General features: G+C 38.9%; 1 protein-coding gene across 2 annotated transcripts in view; it reads left to right on the forward strand.

Annotated features, from left to right (window-relative positions):
• nr1i2 (nuclear receptor subfamily 1, group I, member 2) overlaps positions 1 to 22,097 on the forward strand; it is a 44,019-nt gene that overhangs the window by 7,832 nt on the left and 14,090 nt on the right. The window contains exons 1-4 of one of the 2 annotated variants that reach the window (XM_017713471.2): positions 1,501 to 1,736; positions 8,993 to 9,186; positions 16,225 to 16,355; positions 19,356 to 19,525. In XM_017713471.2, coding sequence (XP_017568960.1) covers positions 9,017 to 9,186; positions 16,225 to 16,355; positions 19,356 to 19,525 — 471 coding nt within the window. In that variant the 5' untranslated portion in view covers positions 1,501 to 1,736; positions 8,993 to 9,016. Of the gene's footprint in view, positions 1 to 1,500; positions 1,737 to 8,992; positions 9,187 to 16,224; positions 16,356 to 19,355; positions 19,526 to 22,097 lie in introns of those variants that run through there. The other variant, XM_017713469.2, reaches the window with a different exon arrangement.

Genomic DNA, 22,097 nt, shown 5'->3' on the forward strand with positions numbered 1-22,097 from the left:
GAGCGAGAGACGGAGCGCGAGAGACGGAGCGCGAGACGGAGAGAGAGACAGCTTTTATTATTATTTCACTCTTAATTAGTTTAGAGGATGACATGGTTCTGTGTTTAATTGAGACAGGCAATTACATTGGGTAGATTGGCTTTGTTCAGGCTTAACCGGAGAACCATTATAGAGCTGTTCATTTGCCCTTTAGAAAACCTTTCATTCACACCTTATTAATCAGACAAAAAAGCATTCCATCTGCTCCCGGAGAAAAAAGCCCCCTGACGTTTAAAGGGTGCTCACGCAGAAGTAAATGAATGTCCAATGAATAAACTCTGAATAAAGCTTAATAATCCTTAGTTCCTGTTTTAATGTGAAAATGATTCCTAACTGCCGTGCTCTGTGACAAAATGTACTCACTTCATGCCACAAAGGCTGTCAGCCAGTATATCACTTGATTCACTTAGTACTCAGGTTAGGGTATCTGTCAATCATACCTTTTAAAAGAGGTCAGCAAAGAAGTGATTTACTTCAGTTAGGGCTGAAAGAGTTACCCACCCACAGGCCAGGGTTAAAGGGGTTGATATGACAAAAATATAACATCCCAATGCTTCAGGATATATTTACAGTTCACCATATGCATTAATATTTAGTTTTTCTGAGTTTTGTTAAGTTTGAAAAAGAACCAGTAGTGCCACATTTTAAAAAATATCATCAAAACTTATAAATAAAATGACTTTTATTCAGGGCGGCACGGTGGTGTGGTGGGTAGCGCTGTCGCCTCACAGTGAGGAGGGCCTGGGTTCGATTCCCTGGCCGGGTGGCCAGGGTCCTCTCTGTGTGGAGTTTGCATGTTCTCCCCGTGTCTGTGTGGGTTTCCTCCGGGTTCTCCGGTTTCCTCCCACAGTCCAAAGACATGCAGTCAGGCCAATTGGACAAGCTAAATTGCCCCTGGGTGTGAGTGACTGTCTGTGTCTGTCTGTTCGCCCTGCGATGGACTGGCGACCTGTCCAGGGTGCATCCTGCCTTCCGCCTGAAGACTGCTGGGATAGGCTCCAGCATCCCCCCGCGACCCTGACGGAAAAGCGGCTTAGAAAATGGATGGATGGATGGACTTTTATTCATTGTTTCACATAATGCACTGCATTAAATCCATTTAATCAGGACTGAGGAAACACAGTTCAGTACTGATTAGGGCTGGGTTGATGAGCAGTGTTGAAAAATCAATAAATAAGTACAGAATTACAGATAAATACGGATATTTTCATTACCTAAAACCACAAATACTTTACACTAACACTCAATATACAGGGTAACTCAAAAAGATTCATCCGATTTCAAAATGATTTATTTCACTTGTCAATCATTACGGAACAATGCAGTGAACTGTAAATGGTTTAATTGATCATAAAGTTTATTATGTAATTTATTAATTATGTAATGACCCTCCTCCAGCTGTACGTACAACATCAACACCACAGTCAAATTAATCCCATACTGGATTGAGCATGTCAGGTATCTCTGCACTCACAGCTCTTTCAGTGCAATTTCAGAGATCATCCAGTGCTGAGGAACCAGACGGACGCTCCGAGCTGTTGGAGGTTCGCTGCTGAGGAAAATCACGCTGCAGTTATGACTGATTCAGTCTTATTGAAGTGGAGAACGCAGAACCCTTTCTGCTCAGGGGTCACATCGACTCACAGGCTGAAGCGAGCCGTCTTCCACAGACAAACCCTGACCCCCTCTTTCTATTGGTATGTGATTGGTTCCTAAGCGCCTCACGGTTGGATCTTTGAAATCGGATCACTCGCAGTACGACTATGTAAGAGCAGGACTGGGGTTCCGGATCACAGATTTGAACACAAATGAAGGGAAATGATCAATTGATTTCATGACTTTTATAGATTATTGATGCATTGTTAATTGATCCCAGTCCTAGTGCTGACGATATCCAAAATATGCTCACAGTAATAGTAAATATTGTCATATTCAATGTTGTGATACTTGAGTCTTGTTTTTGAGACTGTTTTAAGAGAAATGAATGTAAATGTCTTGGTCTGACCTCGGTCTCAGGTTAGGGTGGACATTTGTCTCGAGACGAGCCGAGTGCAATGCCTTCGTCTGAGGTAACTGGAAGCTGAACTTTTTTCTATCATTATTGAATATCATTATTTTATCAATATCATGTTCATAATCATATCAATGTCATTATTGAACAAAACCTTTAGATTATAACAGTTTTCTCTGTATCTGTTTGTTGCTGGTTGAGGATCAAATTGATCTTTCCATGATGGATTAATTTGGGATTATTTGTTTGCTGGTCTTCACCGGCTGCAAAACTCAGACATCCCCTGAGGGCAGATCAGAATTTCACTATTACTATGGTTTCATTGCCTGTTGTTTGATTTATATCTAGTTTACTTTAGATTGTGAGGGGAAAATAACTTTTTTGGTCTAGAATGTTTACATTATGTGGTTCTTTAAAGGTTTGAAGAGGTTCTACACAAATCTCATTTACTTAAATGGTTCTTTAAAGACCCTAAAAGATTCTTTAGGGAACCAGAAGTGATTCTTCTACCTCTTTTTGGTGCCTCTATGTTTAAGTTTATATGGTCCCTTAATGTTAAAGGGTTAATGCAGTATTATACTGGTCCTGTTATTGGTGACATTGCCAGTTTAATCATAGCATCAGTCAGTGAATGAAGAGCTCATTAACTATGTGCATCATATTCATAACTATGTATCACCAACTTTACAGGAGAAGGAAAAAACCTTCTTAACATAGTGTAAGTTAATGTAACAACTTTATTCCACGTTATTGTGGACAGTTAATCCGTTCATTGTGGAATTGTGGTGCTAATGGCAGCTGGTAATCTGAAATGATGTAAAACTATGAAAAATTACATTGTTTTTTTTTTTGATAGTGATGATATACTGAATGTCAGGACTGTAAAGTTGTAGACTTGGACTTATTCCCCCAAAATTTGGACATTAATCTAGAACGATCTTTGCCTACACTGAGGGTAGTTTAGTGTAAAGGTGATCGAAAGTCCAGCGTTGATGTGCACTGCTCTTATGTAATCTCACAACAGGCAAATCAGCCAGGATTAGTACTGTTGTGAAACTAGCAGTGTTACTCTCATTTATACAAGGCCAAGCAGAGGTTACATAAAGAGATAAGAAAAATAAATACTGTGGCAGACTGGAATGATCTGCTAGAATATTAATAAAACTGCAGACGTATTTCTCAGGTACATGTTTGAATCGACTGAATATCTACCAATTCAAGAACACAGCAGGTTACGCTCATGCATTCTCACCTCTGTGCACTCATTCACACGATCATTGCTCCAGAAGTCTGAACACTTCACTCTTGCCGAGAGCTCACTGCTGAGGACCCCAGATAATCAGTACCTGCCTCGTGCTGTACTTCGGCCCCTCTGTCTCCGCTTACTCTCACTGTTCACCTAATACAGAGCTTATAAAGGGTTTTTTACCTTTCCTTTGAATAATACATGAATTATTACATTATTATTATTATTATTATTATTGTCCTTTTGTTATTGCATTATTGTGCTAAACAAACTCTATATAATTCTTAATTCTTCCCCCACTTTTGCATGTTTTTGTGGGCCATGCCTTTGGACACTATTAGGCCCAGTGCCATTTCTTATTTTAGCCCCTACCCCTTGCTTTCGAGTATCTCCTTGCCCCTTGGAACTGAGTTACAAGGGGTTGTGGATGAAATCTTTCCCTATGAAATGGCACCCAAAAAAAAAAAAAAACAAACCCATTTCTTCATTAACAGCCACTGGCGCTGCTCTGTAGGCGACTCTGCCAGACTTCAGTGACCGCAGAGGAGGGTAAAGTTCAGTTACTCACTGCTGGGCTGTGGTTACATTTACCATAAGCCTTGAAGGAGGGGGGAATGCAAGTTATTCATTATCACCCATCCGTAATTCCTCTGCTATGAAGCTGAAGTCAACTATTCGACAGCTTCTTGTGCGTTTTTCCCGTTCCATCTTAAGTGGAGCAGCAGTGTGTCAGAATGTAATTGTTCCATTGTTTAAGCTATGGAGACATCAGCATGCTACTAGCAATTATTTAGTATACTTGTTATAAAGAAAAGGATCATAATACATTGAAATGACATTAAGGTAATACAGTGGTTATTGTCATTTTTAACAAAGAAAATTCTCACGTTTATGGGTTTCTTTGTTCGCTCGCGCAGCCATCTGGCCGTTTAATAACAAGTATTTTTAAACCTCTTAACATTTCAGTATTATTTTTTTTATGAGAATTTGAGTATGAGTATGTTTGGTGTCTAGAAGCAACATTGCAGGACAATGGAATGGATTCAGCCAATCACAAGCAAGATCTCACCACTTGAGGAAACACAACTCTATATCAATTCTTCCCATTGTTGCACAGTGTTGTCTCAGGGCAACACACCCCAAAAGGACCCCCGTACACACTATTATTTAGAAGTGATTTTGAATTTAATAATCAGGTCGATTTTATGCAAGAAAAGTGAATTGAAATTTTTTAAAATTTCTCTCATAATGCATACAGTAGAGGGTTAAAAAAGCATGATGTTGTTTTTCAGCCCCTATCTTGAAGAAAGTCTTGCTTTTTGAAAGCTGAAGTCAGATGTTTTGAAGTTGTGTTGGTACATGCTCTCACAGTGTGGCTAGTCATGGTCTGACATGCAGTGTGGAAGGCTGTACAGGTGTAGTGTAGATTTTACAGGATATTATACAGCAGCTAGTTCCGACCGTGCAAGCTGATTGGTTGGAAGGTGTTCTAACTGTTCTGTTATTTCACCATAACATCAGGTTTTTCACAAACACTGTATCACTCCGCTAAGACGCTATGCTAAGCAACAAGTTTGACAACTGCAGGAGCCGCTCAGGCCATTTGAACAATTTTACTTTTTACTTTAAAAATGGACACTTGTCATATCACATTTGACCGACAGCCAATTTGGTCAGACTCTGAAGATGAGATTGCATTAAATTCCCAAACTGTCATCATTACTGAGCAGCGTTTCAGTCGGCAGTTGTGACAGAAGAACAGCTAAACAAGGAGGAATCAACCAGAAATGAACCCAATACCATTCGGCCAGCGTGTCGTCTGATCTTGATGAGTCTGACCAGATCAGACTGAGCCATAAAACTGATGCAATAAAAAAACAAAAAAAGCTGCTCAATGGTGATGACAGTTTTGGAATTTAGTGTAAGGAGCTGGAGAACGAAGTGCCGACTGTGCAGCGAGTGGGTGGAGCTCGTTACTCTGACGTAGCAACAAGCTGCTTGTAAAGGAACTGTAATTTGGCGGAAGGAACTGAACATTAAAACATATTAAACGCCGCGTTCACGGCCCGGTTTATTAATTTCTTACTTTATTTATTTAACTGTTGTATAAAAGCAGTAGAACACTCGAGGTTGTGTGCTGTTGCGAAATAACATCACGGCTGTGATGATCTACGGCGACCAAATCACAGCCATGATATTATTTCATGACGACACACACTGGTCTACTGCTTAAATACGACACAGTACCACATTTGACATACTGTTAGAATGTCCTGCTTAACAGGCTTCTCTAGCTTAAGGTGGGATTGGTTGTAAAGTTGAAACACAATGTGTATGAACGGGTCACAGGCATGACGTTTGTCCTTGAAAGGTTAATTGACAGAAGAATCATAGAAATGAAATGGGAGGAGTCATAGCCAGAAGGCTATGTCTGTCTGATACTGTGCACTGTAAGCTCCTGTAACCAAAACCAAATTTCTTGTATACCTGGCCAATAAAGCTTGATTCTGATTCTGATTCTGAAGGGTGCATGTGACGTAAGTAAGGTGTAATGATGGAGAGCTCTGAGTAGGTGGTGTTGTGATCGCCTTGAAGTGGAATCACTATTTTTACACTCTGTAGCTCATACGGTCCCGGTAGAACCCTTTATAGCATTGTTGATCAAGGCTAGTCCCCGATGAAATGTTATGACCCAGCATATCCAGTTAAACCAGTTTATTTTTAGTCTTTGTCTGGAATGAATTGTCGCCCTCATCAATTTTACATAACAAATAGGTTCCATTATTTATTCCTCTGTGTATATGCATTTATTTTTCCTGTATCGTGATTGAACCCACAATCCATGTGCCTTTATGAGGCTCTTTATCCATTCTTCAGTGTGTAGACATCATCTCATCTAATGTTTCTTCAAAGATCAAGGGTGTTAATAGCAAGTTTGTCCCACTATACTGCAGTAACAGGCTTTAATAGACGGTAATTCACAAGCTGTTCAAACATTGCTGTGAGGATTTGATTGCGTTCAGCACTAAGACCGTTAGTAAGGTCCTGGCACTGATGTTGGATGATCAGTTCTTGGATCACAGGCTCATTCCAAACATATTTTATGGAGCTCCACAGCTCAGAACACGGTTGCACTGCTCCACAGCCCACTGCTGGGGGGGGCACTGGTCATGGTGATCTTAGGCTCATGTGTGGCTGCTCCAGAGTGTCCCATTCTATTGACAGGGCTTTTGTATGGAAATTATACAAGCTGTATGTTCACTATTTAACACCTGCGTCAGCAGGGGGTGAACCTAGCTGATTACATCTGGACATATACTGCATTTCAGTTATTTCAGTATTTGTAGATATTGATTCAGTCGTATCAGTATTAAAGTTTAAGGAGGCAGAAAGGTTTGCCATACTTGATTGGCAGCATTCAGAATCCTCTGAAGTGAAGCCTGATAATTAGGATTGTGCTGATAGCCAATTAGTGTTAAAACACTCTTGAGTAACCAGAGGAGGAGGCGGGCTTGTGGTCCCCGATGGCTACCATGGTAACGTGGGATTTTTCACCCAGCTTGGCCATACGGTTTATGTGTGTGGTGTGTCACATTCTGCTCATTGCAAGGAAGGCTTTCCACTGGAGTGCTTTGAGAGAAAATGAAAGAAACACTCTTACTCAGCCCACATGCAGGGTATGGTGACCAATCTGTTCTACTGTCTAACATGCTGTGTCTGCATCAGGTGTAAGAAAATATGTTTTTCTTTCATGCTCCAACTAGTTACAGGCTTTATTAAGCAATTTTGCACTAATTATTTATTCATACTTCAAGTGTTTGAATTTTGTTGAAATAACTTTGAGGCTTTTTAATTGCCTTTACTCAGACGGTGTTGAGACAATAAGACTAATTTTGTGTTGATGTTTTTTTTTTTTTTTATGAGAAATGTTGGTGCAGTAAGCTTTAGTATAAGTTGTCAGCAAAGTATCTATAGCTTTTTTCCAATTTTCCATTAATCCATTAACATTCAAAGTTAGTTAGCTCTAAAAATTAGTCATTGATTAATTTTACACATGCATATTCCAGCTTACGCAGATCTGCCAATTGTTGTGAACTTTGATCTGATGTTAATATTTTATCTTTTATTTATAAGATGCTCTCATCCAGAGCGACATACAATGTTAGTTGGACAATCAAAACAGAATGCATAATTGCATAATTCAGAATGTTTTGATATGAAATGGTTCATTGTAGTGAAGCGTATCAGCTCAGATTTCTGTACAGTGGTGGTGATAGGAACCAGGGATCACCCTGTCTACAATGCACATATAGCCATTGTATTTACTGTCCAAAACACCTATACATTACTTTTTTGAGTTTTTGTCTTTGAGGGTAAAAAACAGTAAAAGGATTGTTTTTCATTGTAACATTTGAGGCATGTGCCTCTCCACCACGAATGTATTAAAAAGACTGTTTTAGGTCCAAAATCTAAAACCTAATCTAAAGTGCTCAGACTTTTAAAGGCATAAACGTGTTTAGACATCTGGTTCCTATCACCATCATTGTGAACTATTCTGACTCGGGGATTTTCCAGAATGGTGAATTTCCCATCAAATTACTTGGAATGACTTTGTTTACATCTTAATGCTTATGCAGAAATTTTGGGAAAAAATAGTGGAATTTTTGTGATCAGGTAACAATATGGCACAAAATGTGTAAAAATAATTGACACATCCTCCTTAAGACTGAAGTGATTGGTGTGAGAGTGAGTTGACGAGAATGGAAATAACCACTAATGAGTGACCCATACATCACTTAAATAGGTAAAAGGTCAATAAAATACAATGCTAAATTATCAAGTGTAAGTCAGCTGTAATTGCAATATGTAATCCATATGATCCATTTCCCCATTTATCAGAAAGCAACACACCAGCTGCTCATTTATCGTACATGCCTAAGTTATACATCCTGAAGTTAAACATACATCTGTTTTTATATAGTGCAGGTCAATGAAAGAGCGAGAGCAGTCATACATCTCTCGTTCGAAACCCAACCACAGGAATTCTGTACTTTAATCTCATCTGTTAATCTCATCAATTAGCAAAATAACATGCAGCATATTGAAGATGTGGAAAGCAGAGGAAGAAGGCAGCGGGCCTTGGGGGGAACCCTTTAGCAGGTGTGATATTGGAGTGATTTCAAAGTGAGAGAAAACACTGATGCTCCGACTTCATAAAATCACCACATCATTTTTAGAAGCAGCTAAAGAAGTACAAACTTGGTTTTTCATAAATTCATTTTTAATTATTGCTATTTTTTGCTGATTCTTACTTTTATTACTATTTACTATTATTTCTGATGCCTTTATACCTTTAATTATTATTTATTTTATTCTTATCTTTATTTTCATATTATTTTCCATTATGTTCTTTATTGTTTTTATTTTTTTTTTATTATTGTCTGTTTTTGTCTTTGAACTCTCTGTGAAGCACTTTGAACTCCATTATGTGTATGAAATGTGCTGCACAAAGGTTATTGCTGTTACTATCTTTATTATTACTGCTGAAAATGCCAAATTTTCATCAGGAAAATACAGCAAGAGTGGCTGTAATAAAGCACTGACATTGACACAGCTGAGTGATATGGGTTTAGTCTCTCTCTCTCTCTCTCTCTCTCTCTCTCTCTCTTTCTCTTTCTCTTTCCCCTTTCTCTCAGCCTCAGTGTTTGCCAGGGTTCATTATGAGTAGGGAGAGTGAGGCGCGGTCTCCACTAGATGACTCAGAAGTGGAGGTCTTCAGGGAGGAGCTGGACGAGGATGACGATCCAAAAGTGTGTCAGGTGTGTGGAGACAAAGCTACGGGATACCACTTTAATGCCATGACCTGCGAGGGCTGCAAAGGCTTCTTCAGGTGTGTACACCTGCACACACACACACACACACACACACACACACAAATGCACACACACAAACGCACACACACACACACACACAGATTTGTTTTTACGCAATGTCAGGATGAATGATGTGTCCTGTATGTATTATAAATTCATATTATAAATATGTGTATTTGTGTAATAGGTAGGTCAGAGGACCATTGACCATACACACTGTGTGGTATGTGATATCGGACTAAAACAATATGCACCGCTTTTAAATTGAAACAGTCTGTATTTAGGGCTGAACTTGAGCAAATAAGACGACTGCTATTAATGTTTCTTATCTACACAAAACCATGAAATGAATTGCGATTGATTATTTTAATGTAATTCTTTAAGGAACATGTCGTATTTTATAATACACACACATATATGAAGCTTTTCGATTTAAAATGCTGTATATCTGTTTGTAACAGTGTGATTTAGAATGGCTTTTTGAAAAGAGGCACAGGTGATGTATAATTGAAAGCACATATTTATTATTTTTCCAATGACGGTCATGTTAGCCAAAGTAAAGCATTAATATTTGTTGTGTATATAAAGCTCCCAACATTGGATACCATGGAAAAAAGGAAATTCTCCAAAGTGGTCCGTAATGCATTCAGGAACAAAACCCTTCAAATGATTATTATTATTAGATAGATAATAAAAGACTGAGCGAAAACAACAAAAAAAAGGAAAAATAAAAAGTAGGTGAGCATTGAAATTGCACTGCTTTGAGTGTAGATGAGAGCCTTTCTGAAAGTCGTACTACTTTTCACTCTGATTATCAGGAGAGTGTATTCAAACATGCCTGTAGGTTATTCAGTACTCATTCAGGAATATGTAGACACTTTGTGTGTGTGACTCACGCCTTGGAATGTCCTTGGAGACGCTGTGCAACTGAATCTCCGTGGTTTGGTCTCCTAGAGACATTCAATCATCACATGACTTTTTTTTGTTCTGAGGCTCTGAAGCCAGGTTTGTGTTGAGTGTACGAGGCAGCCTCAGGCTGTGTGTGTTCTCTGGAGTGATGGAGCTCTAGAGGGCGGGATGAGCGCGAAAGACTTCTGCCGCTCATCAAGCTGCGGTGTTAGAGATCAACACACAATTACAGGAAGAAGGTGTCATCGTCAACGTTTCACTAAACTCACATTAAACCACGCAGAAACGTTCTTGTGGGATGAGGTCAAACAGCGAGAGTTTAATAGATCTATGGATTAGATATACAGTGGGGCAAAAAAGTATTTAGTCAGCTACTGATTGTGCAAGTTCTCCTACTTAGAAAGATGAGAGAGGTCTGTAATTTTCATCATAGGTACACTTCAACTATGAGAGACAATATGAGAAAAAAATCCAGGAAATCACATTGTAGGATTTTTAAAGAATTTATTTGTGAATAAGAAATTATTTGTAGTTTAGTCAAGATTGTGGTTGTAGTTTGTTGTCTTCCTTCATTTCATCACCAAACTGCAGCTGCACTGATGAATCTGTGGGTGGTTACTGCAAAGAGGAGCTACAATGTCCTCATAACCCGCCAAATCAAAATCTGACCTGATGAGCATCTCCGCCCATTATCTTATCAATCTAACTCATGAAAACCCATCAGACAGTGTCAGAGCTGCTAGTTACTTCTGCACCGGATAAGTAACATGACATGTATCTTCTACATCAGAGGTCACCAATAGGCAGACCGGGGTCCAATTCCAGGACCCAGACGCTCTCCTATGTGGACCTGGACCTACATCTGATAAACTATGGGCAATCGTTTAATTTCAAAGGGGTGGTCTTGTTTTAATCAGCGCAACATTTCTAGCTTTTGCGGTACCGCTATAGTGGCCCAGGAAACTCATAGACCAATTGTATGAGTTGTACATATTACATGGGATACCCCTGTACTACACTCATTTTGAAAGTGCATTTAGTAAAAAATAAAACATGACCCGATTAAAAGAAAACAAGGGAATGATTAAAACAATCATGGCCATGAATGAAAGAGAACCTGCGTAAGAACAGCAAAATGTTAGCTTGAATTATTTATTTATTTATTTATTTATTTTTAATACCTCCGTCCCAAACTGGGCTCCATACATCTATGCAGTGGGGAATATCTGCTCTCAGCAGGCCTCTCACAAGTGCATGTAGCTGATGCTGACTTTCCCTCATTTCACTAAGGACCTTAGTTGTGTGGACAGACAGCAGAATGACGAAGCACAGACTCACAGACTCACATTTAACTTTAGACAGATTTTTTATTTACTGATGGAAGGAAAACTGATATCATTTTGTTATTTTAATGCTGCTACTTTGCACATAATTGGTTTTAAATTTTGACAGAAAAACGATATCGGAGTTTTATTTGTCTTTTGTATTGGCAAGAAACTTCATTACAACAGTGAATTGTTAAGTAAGGTATTCATCTTTATTGTCTTTGTTGTTAGCTAATAAGTGCATAAAACAACCTTGAGCTAAATTTTAAGGCTAATTGCTACATAAGAGTTATTCGGTGACTGAGCGATTCATAATCCAAATAATTGTTTATTCATTTCAATAATCAATAGCTTATTCGGCTGTCAGATTGTTTAATCCGGAAAGATGCATTTGGTTGGATCTTTATTAGCAATGTTTGATTTTACATCAGATACTTGAGCAATAGAACACGAGAGGGAGTGTGTTATTGTGAAATAACATCACAGCCGTGATTTTATATGATAACACATGACCATGAATGTTCTATTGCTTTTATACAACATTTAACAAATTAAGCAAGAAATTGTTAAACTGGTCCATTTAACATGTTTTATTGTTAGCGATTCCTTCCTCCAAATTATGGTTCCTTAACAAGCAGCTTGTTGCTACGTCAGAGTAATGAGCTACGCCCACTCGCTGCACAGCTGGCAGTTTGTTCTCCGGCTCCTTACACTAAATTCCCAAACTGTCGTCACCACTGAGCAGCTTTTTTGTTTTTTTCTTGCACCAGGTTTATGGCTCAGGCTACTGGTCAGACGACACGTTTGGCGAACGGTGTTGGGTTCATTTCTGGCTGATTCCAGGTTGTTCAGCTGTTCTTCTGTCACAGCTGCCGACTGAAAAGAAACGTGATGTCATGGCGAAATAACAGCTCAGTTAGAACATTTTTCAACCAATCAGCTTGCGTGGTTAAGTCCTCTAGATGCTCCACAGAGAACATACTTCTGCACATTTTATACTTCTGCCAACGATATTGAACATTTTATATTTGATCTTTTTTTCCCCCCAGTATGTTTAACTCAGCAAATAAATAGAAATTGTGCAACTGTATAAAACGCCACATTTGGTTCCTGTAGATGCTTTGTAACTTATTTTCACATAGAAAATCAACAAAAAGTGCGATCTGACTGGAAGTGATGAGTCTTGCACATGACTCGTGTGGCCTATACTGTGTAACATTTCATATTTTGGTATTGGCAAAGCTACTGAGTATCATTTTGAACCTCAGATTGACAATCAGTGTCTTCTGGACTTTCATCCCTATCAAACTCACATTTGGTATTATAACAGGTGCAGAGATATTTCAACTGTCTGATTCATTAATGACAGGCATTACAATCTGACTTTCCTTCCATCCACCGTGGTCTCTGGAGAATAAACTGATTGTAGTGCACCACTTCAGCCCCCACACTGTAGCCAGTTGTTTTAGTCTAAATGCAGTCCTGTAAGGGGGATTTCTGTGGAAGCGGTGTATATGGGTTTCTCACCATCCTCAAGATTGCCAGAACATGGAAATATAGCTTTTAAACTAATGACTGAACATTTCTCAGCAGGCCTTTTGCCTCCCTGCTCTGTGGATTCATCTCTCCAGCACATGGAAAATATAAAAAATATAGGTGAAAATCATAGAACAACATTTCTGACTTTAAGGTTGACACTTAAAGGAAATACAGTCACAAAGCCTTCATCAGCCAAACTGACGTATTTATCCAATAATGTGTGTCATTGCATAAGAAAGAGCAAACGCATTCACCTCCTGTGCCTGGTTGACCCTGTGAATTTAATCAGAGTACTTTTTCGATGTCATCCAGCAACAGGTCAATCGTCTATGGACGTTATCAGGGCCATTTCTTGCTATGCAGTATGCAGTACTGTGCAAAGGTCAGAAGCCCATTCGTTTATTTAATTTATAGGCAAAATTGCCATTTGGTGCAAGTTATTCATGTTTCAGAGGATATTTTTGAGGAGATTAGATATAACCTAACCCCCTTGCATAAGAAAAGAAAAAGTCAATGCAAAACAAACATGACTTTCCAAATCTGGAGTTGCAAAAATGATTAAAAGCTGCGGGGTAGACCTGGCAGACCACCAAAACCGTCCCCATCAGATATACAGCACTTTCATCTAGGAGAGACAGGAGAAAATAAATTTCCAGTCTTGCTTTAGGTCTGAAAACATCCAGAGGTGTTTCTGACCATCCTTCCACTGTAAGAAGACAACTCAGCACGGTGGGTATGAAAGGATGTGTAGCTGTCAAAAGGAAACAGATGAAGAAAGAAGCTGCTGGTGTTCTCAAAACGATTGACTGACCACCCCAGAGTCCAGACTTCACTATTGCTGAATGTGTCTGGGATCATTTGGATCGTGAAAAGCAGAAAATGCAAAACTAACTTCTTAGACTGAACTTTGGAGGTGTAGAAAAATATCCCTGCAGATTTCTTTGAAAAACTGAAAGCAAGTTTCAGGAATAATGTTGGAGCTGTAATTCAGGCAAAGAATGGACACTTTGACTAAGTAAATGATGTCACTGAAGGCTTTACTTCCATATTTTTATTTTACTCTATTGTTTGTTATTTATATAGCCAATACTGTAGTTTAAACATTCTGTTTCTGCCTCTGGTTCTGTTGAGTGTTATGTGAACAATAGTAATAAAGCTTTAGAAATGAAGAGAATTATATCCTTGCCCTGTTTGTGTTTGAGGTGTCATGGGGAGGATCCTCCGTGCTGACGGAGCTGATGGCCTGCTGTTTGTGTTTAACTGTTTTGGGGAGAAGAACATGAAAACTTGAGTGAAAATCCACACCAGCCTGTTGTCCTCATGACCTTTTCACAGCTTTATCCACATGTTGTGGAACGTTTTAGTCTAGCGCAGAAACCACTGACTAAACTCAGAACAGTATTGTGTGTGTGTGTGTGTGTGTGTGTGTGTGTGTATATATATATATACATTATATGTGTATATGTATGTATGTATAAAACCCCAATTCCAATGAAGTTGAGACGTTGTGTAAAACATAAATGTTTTTTATAAAACATATTGTTTTTTGCAAATATTCACTCGTTTTGAATTTGATGCCTGCAACACATTCCAAAGAAGTTGGGACAGGGGCGTGTTTACCACTGTGTTACATCACCTTTCCTTTTAACAACACTCAATAAGCGTTTGGGAACTGAGGACACTAATTGTTGAAGCTTTGTAGGTGGAATTCTTTCCCATTCTTGCTTGATGTACAACTTCAGTTGCTCAACAGTCCGGAGTCTCCGTTGTCGTATTTTGTGCTTCATAATGTGCCACACATTTTCAATGGGAGACAGGTCTGGACTGCAGGCAGGCCAGTCTAGTACCCGCACTCTTTTACTACAAAGCCATGCTGTTGTAACACGTGCAGAATGTGGCTTGGCATTGTCTTGCTGAAATAAGCAGGACGTCCCTGAAAAAGACGTTGCTTGGATGGCAGCATATGTTGCTCCAAAACCTGTATGTACCTTTCAGCATTAATGGGGCCTTCACAGATGTGCGAGTTACCCATGCCATGGGCACTAACACACCCCCACACCATCAGAGATGCTGGCTTTTGAACTTTGCAGGCATCAAATTAAAAAGGAGTGAATATTGGCAAAAAACAATGAAGTTTATCCATTTGAACATTAAATATCTTGTCTTTGTAGTTGTATTCATTTGAATATAGGTTGAAAAGGATTTGCAAGTCATCGTATTCTGTTCTTATTTATGTTTTACCCAATGTCCCAACTTCATTGGAATTGGGGTTGTGTGTAAAATACATACATATATATATACATACATACATACATACATACATACATACATACACACATGCAATGCAATTCTTATAGGTATGCATTTTGTAGGATTGTAGTCAGGTGTATGATCAACCAGTTATACCAAACAGGTGCTAATGCTCATTAATGTCACATGTAGGTTGAAACCGTCATTAACTGAAACAGAAACAGCTGTGTAGGAGGCTTAAAACTGGGTGAGAAACAGCCCAACTCTGCTACCAAGGGGAGGTTGTGGAAGACAACTTTCATGTCAAGTTTCATGACGTTTCAAGTCACAGGTCATATACTATGGCAAGACTGAGCACAGCAACAAGACACAAGGTAGTTATACTGCATCAGCAAGGTCAGTCCCAGATAAATATTTCAAAGCAAACTGGTGTTTCAAGATGTGCTGTTCAAGCTCTTTTGAAAAAGCACAAAGAAACGGGCATTGCTGAGGATCGTAGAGCCAACACGGGTTGATTGGGGGCAGACATGACAGAAACTAGAATCAAACATACAAACAGTACAACCAGAACAGTTCAAACAACAGTACATAGACCAGCAACCAGACAGGGGAAAACACAGGCTTTAAATACATGAGGAACAGGCGGGAACAGAGGTGGAAACAATCAGGGTGGAGTCACGAAACGAGGGGGCTGGACTAAAAAACCAAAACAAAGAACACGCGGACTAAACCAAAACACAACACGAACACATGGACAGGACTGGGAGGGGCCAATCGTGACACAAGTCAAGAACCAAACCTATGTTCTTGCTCACAAGATACTGTCTTTGCTTAAAAACACAAGTGTGTACTGTATTTGATTGTGTTTATTCAAAGGTTATATGGTGTTTTTACTGGTAAACTCACACTTCCTGCTGAGGTAATTGATGTTAAGCATTTTGCCTGTACATGCTGTAAACTTGCACGTCCTTGACGTTTTCTAGGTTTCCAGACTGTAAAGTTTACAGTCTTTGTTTCTGTGGTGTTTTCCAGGCGAGCCATGAAGGGTCCGGCCAAATTCCGTTGTCCGTTCCAGAGCAACTGTGTCATCACCAAGAGCAACCGGCGCCAATGCCAGTTCTGCCGGCTACAGAAGTGTCTCTCCATCGGCATGCTCAAGGAATGTGAGTTTGACAGCTGTCTCTGTCCTCTCTGTCTCACTGTGAGCGCACCTCCTGTCTGACTCACACATGGCTCAGGGCCAACCTGTTCAGCTTCTTCTCAGACTGTGTTTTCTCCCTTATGTTTAGTACAGCTTCTTTCTCAAAGAACAGTGTCATCACCCCCACCAGGCTGGAAGTCTTTTGGGTGAAAACATTTTCTTTTACATACTTCTCTTCCTATATGTGCTGAAAGTGTCACTTTGCTTCTTAATTAGGCCTCTGGGACATCTCTTATTTTACACATGCATGTTGTTTCTGTGCAGTGAAATATAGTGTTGCTAAAAATTCCAGTGATAAATTAACACAGACTGTAGATTAGCGCAACTACACAGCAGAGTCAAGTTTAACATTTCAGGTGTTAATTTGCATGTTATTTTTAATTTCTGTATTACATTTGTGTGTGCATTTGTGTATATAGAAGTTCTCATTTAATCCATTAAAAAGGTCATTGTTAAATATGTATTTATGTATTGTTGTAATGCCCAAGAAACTACTGAAAATGACCCATGAGCATCACTAAACCTTAAAGGGGAAATATATGAATTTTTTTAAATTTCTGCATAAATTAAACCACTACGATGTAAACAAAGTCATTCAGAGTGGTTTGATGTGAAATGGTTCAATGTAGAGAAACCTGCCAAGAAGTGGTGACAGGAACCAGACATCTGAAGAGTTTACAGCCTCTTAAATCTCCCTATGTGTATGTATATATACGTACATACGTGTGTATATATATATATATATATATATATATATACTGGGAATTCAACCAAGAAATCAAAATATCTGCATAATTCAGTGGTTGAATTGTAAACAAAGTCATTCAGAGTGGTTTGATGTGAAAATGGTTCATTTATAGAGAAGCTTATATACTCTGATTTCTTTACAGTGGTGGTGATAGGAACCAGGGGTCACCATGTCTACAACACATATATAGCCTTTTTATTTACTACCCAGGTTTTCTTTGGGGACTATTTTGCCATAGAACACCCTTCATGTATCCCTCTACCATGATGATAAAATATCCCACGACCCTGATGGAGAAGCGGCTTAGAGAATGGATGGATGGATGATTAAAATATGTTTGATCACAAAACTACCATAAAGCAGCAACATATTCACACCATCAAGCAACATATTCATAACCATTTCATGTAACAGCTTTCTGTGATGGAGGCATTAAACTCCTGAGACATCTGGTTCCTATCACCACCACTGCGAATGCTTCTGACTCGGTAAGTTTCTCTAAAATGAATCGGTTTACATCAAACCGCTATGAATGACTTTATTCACCTCTTAACCATCCGTTAATGTTGAAGTTCCCCTTAATTATATTATTTATTATTTTTCTCTCAGATTTACTATGATATTAACATTATCAACATTACGTATGTAAACTTATAAGACGCACGTTACAGGTTCACTGGTGATTTTGCATAGTAAACAAAGTGCCTGTATTTGCATTGTAGACGTCACAGCCCTTGGTGGAATTCTACTTTAACACTCATTAAGAATGTAAAGATGTATAAATATGCATGAGTCACTCCCTTCTACACTGTGCTTTTACCCTTTTGATGAATGGGGAGCGCAGCCTTATTTGTTTAAACAGACACAAACTAAACTCCCACTGTAACCTTAATAAAAAAATGAACTAGGGAATATTCAATCTGTCACCAGTGACTGTTAAACCATGAGCGCCTGTTGCTAGCTGAATGCTGTACAGTGCTAAAGAGAGCACAGTGGTGCTGGCAGTGGAGCCGATCATGCTAGCGCTAGCTTAGCAGGTCAATAACTTGGCTCAGCACATCACAGAAACAGGGAGATTGTCTTTTTGTCACATTAACACCTGTCATTTGACCTCATTCGCTCAGTTTTGAATCTTTATCCTTTAAACATGGATATTGAACCTGTGTGTGAAGTTATTCTGCTCACTAGGCTTCTGATACTAAGGACAGTGTAGTGGAGTAAGTGTAACATTAGCTGAGATAACAGCCCCACATGAAAAACCTGCCTCAGTTTTAAGTATATATCCTTAAAACTTGAGTCGATGTGTGGCTCCCGAGTGGTGCAACCGTCTTAAGTGTTGGCCCTATCGTCAGGACTTCGATCCCTGCTGACGCTACAGCCGTCTGTGGCCGGGATTCCAAGAAAGCCCAATTGGCCTCGCTGTCTGGGTGGGTAGGATGGCTGGCTTCACAGGTCTCGGAGGAAGCCCGTGTAAGCCTTTGCCATCCTAGCGTTGGTAGTATCGTGTGAATCGGGGAGTCCTAGTGGGTGGAATTGAGGATGATTAAATTGTGGAGAAAATTGGGAAAAAATCCAAAACACTTGAGTCAGTGAGGCCTCGGTGGATATTAAACCTGTGTATGAAGCAGGAATTGAACTTGCTGTCTTGTGTAAAGCTGTTTTAGTCTGCTTGCTAAACTAATGCTAGCCTCTAGTGCTGACAAGGACAGTATAGTGGAGTAAGAGTAGCTTAGCTAATGGCTTCACACACACAAAAAACAGGTTAGCTCTCAGATTTAAGTCTTTTCTCTCTGAACGTGAGTCAGTGAAAGTCTCAGAATTTGGGTACATTTGACAGTTTATTGGATGTGGAGTATAATTTACAATCCCTGTCATTTATCTGTTTTAGCCAACTGCTGAGAGTACAGTACAAACATTAAGTTAGCTATGTTGGTGTTTACTCTGCAGCTGTAAGTTTCCTGTTGTCATATCATTTTCTCATTGTCAGTCCTCTCTGTGTTGGACAGTGATAGGTTTATAACACACAAAACTACGCTGCTGCATAGTGCCCCACAAATCGCTTGTTTAGTGAAAAGGCACTAAGAAAACCTGTTTTCAGTGTAAAAATATGAACTTTGTGGTTAAACATTTGACACAAATATCAACCTAAATAAGCATAAAAATAAAAATCCATAGAGGCGTGAATGGAACAGACTGTATGATTGTGTGTTTCAGTGATCATGTCAGACGAGGCTGTGGAGAAGCGGAGAATGCTGATCCGGAGAAAGAGGATGGCAGAGGAGCCCCCTGTGCTGTCGGAGCAGCAAGAAGCTGTAATTCAGGAGCTGCTAGAAGCGCACAGAAAGACTTTCGACTTGACCTTCTCCAACTTCGACCAATTCCGGGTCAGTCTTTTACCCCCAGGATATAAACCCCTTAAACTCTGGACTTATTGCTTCACCCCATACTATGATTTATTCAGTACTTAAAATGGAAATGTAGTGCATGTAGTTTTTAAGGTGAGGAACTGATCTTATTTTCAAAGAATCCAGTGGTAGGCGCTCTTTAAGCAAGACTTCTATTGAAGTAAGACAGTTTATTCACTTGCACCTACTTGATTTGAATCATGTACATGCAAAGCACCATATTTTTCAGCGCAAGGGTCAAACTTTATAGTGCTTTAGTGCTTATTTCCCAACACAGACATACCTGATTCAAGTATCAGCTCCAGTAGGAGCCACGGAAAATACTGGTTGGACATGAAGTCAGTTGCACATGAATAAAATCAACATAAATGGCAAATGAAGTAAACTAAAAAACAATGATTGTATTGATGTAATTTATTAAAATCATGTGCAACTGACTGACATATTTGAATCATGTAAATTCAAATCCCCTTTTTTTTCACTGCAGTAGGGAAACAACCACCCTGTGCCGCTGAGGGGGCTACAGTGCTCGCACATTTCAGAAGCATTTAACTTTTTAAAAGTAATTACTAAATAATAATATATTATAATAATGTAGATCACAGTAAGGATGCACACCTGCTTGTTTTAGAATGAAGTTTATTTTTTTATATGATTATAAAATCTGTAGTATCTATGCTGTTTTACCATGAGGCAAATTGCTTTCCTCACCAACATCTTGGCACTTCAGGAGCATCAAACACAAGCCAGTAATGTTATTTTTATATTAAAATGAAATAATGTTACATTTAACTAAATACATAGTTTTACTTTTTTTCAATCATATATATATATATATATATATATATATATATATATATATATATATATATATGATTTACTGTATGATACTATACTGTATATCTAATGAACATATGAGTGTTGAATCTCAGTGTGTGACTGTGGGCATGACAGTCAGTAACTGGACATTGGTAGCTGCTCAGCTCATTTGCATGAAGTTTGTTTGAAGGACAGAGAACAGAACGAGCAGCGTGTGTTGATTATGGTTTATTATGGTGTGTCAGTAATGTGTATATTCTTGCATTCTGTTTGATGTAGATCAAAAAATTGAAAAGCCTACTATTTTTGTAGTATCACACATCACCGTGTACATCACTCAAAACACATTCCTGTAATAGGACAAATCATTGTTACATCACAGCAACAAAGAACTTCCCAAGTGGATAATGCTGGCAGCAGGACTGATGCAGCAGGATTTTGTACCAGTTCTGATACTTAATTTGAGAGTTATATAATCAAGGCATAGAGAAAAGAGAACAATTCCAGTGATCTTGTGATGAAACGTCTAAATACTGAGATAGTGTATACCTCTGCATCATTGTTGATATGGTCAAATTTGTGTGCTGCTAAAGCTGTTCTGGTGCTGTTAAATTCAGTTTTAAACAGATCTTCCCTCTCTAATAATTTCACCACTAACTGCACTGCATGGGGTTAATTCTTTGTCATTTAATCATGAACATGCACCAGCCGTTTTAACAAAATGTAACTTTATAAGTGGCCTTTATTTTATCTGCTATGATAATGCTAATTGCAGTTACATTAGCACCAAGATAATGATGCATTCACTGGATTCCATGTTACTTTTAGTAGTTTTAACAGCTTTTGAAAGCTTTTGAACCAGTATGTTCGAGTGGTATACTCAATAGCTCGTTCTCTGATCCCATTTCCTGACCATTGATGGGGATGAGGGGAACTTTTTTTACTTTTTAAAAAAAGCCTCAGAGTCAGGGCTAGCTGCTCTGCGGAGATACCCAGTCACTTTAGCGTGCCTTTTCACTGCAGAAAAAGCATGATGGGGCTCCATAGAAGAGCAGCATTTATTGGTTTCATGCACTGAAACTAAACATAAAATACAGACTTAGTTGTTTTGAGATGGCCAGAGCAGAAAAAAATGGCCCAAATGTTCTCCAGAGAACATTATCAATTATCCCCACAGCATGATGCTGCCACCCCCATACATCACTGTTGGGATGGTGTTTGTTACCAGGATCACTTTAAATTAATCAATTCTCAGCGACAATATTTTAAAACATGACCTAGCACAAAATATCAAAGTGTCATTTGTAATTCAGACAAATCTCATAAGTTTTAAGGGGATAAGTGTTTTTTCTTCATTATCATTATATTTAATATTATTGGCATATTTTTTCTAAAACTATTAGTAATAACATGTCGATCAGACTAAGAATTTGTGTCTCAGTAGAGAGAAAAATGGCAACAAAATGAAATATCTGTAGTATGTATGACATTACTGTTAATATTTGTTATTGTGTTTAATAGTAACGTATATAGTGTAACAGGGAGTGAGGAGGTGGGCGCATATGCGGAGATAAGCGACGTTTATTAAGGGCAAATCCAAAATCAGGGTTGAAACAGTCCAGGGTCATAGAGCCAATACGTAGAGATCGCGGGACAGACATGACAATAAAGAGCACTGAACCAAACACCACGAGAACACAATACAACAGTTCAGACAACAGTACATAGACCA

Source organism: Pygocentrus nattereri, chromosome 6, assembly GCF_015220715.1.
Source record: "Pygocentrus nattereri isolate fPygNat1 chromosome 6, fPygNat1.pri, whole genome shotgun sequence".
NCBI lineage: Eukaryota > Metazoa > Chordata > Actinopteri > Characiformes > Serrasalmidae > Pygocentrus > Pygocentrus nattereri.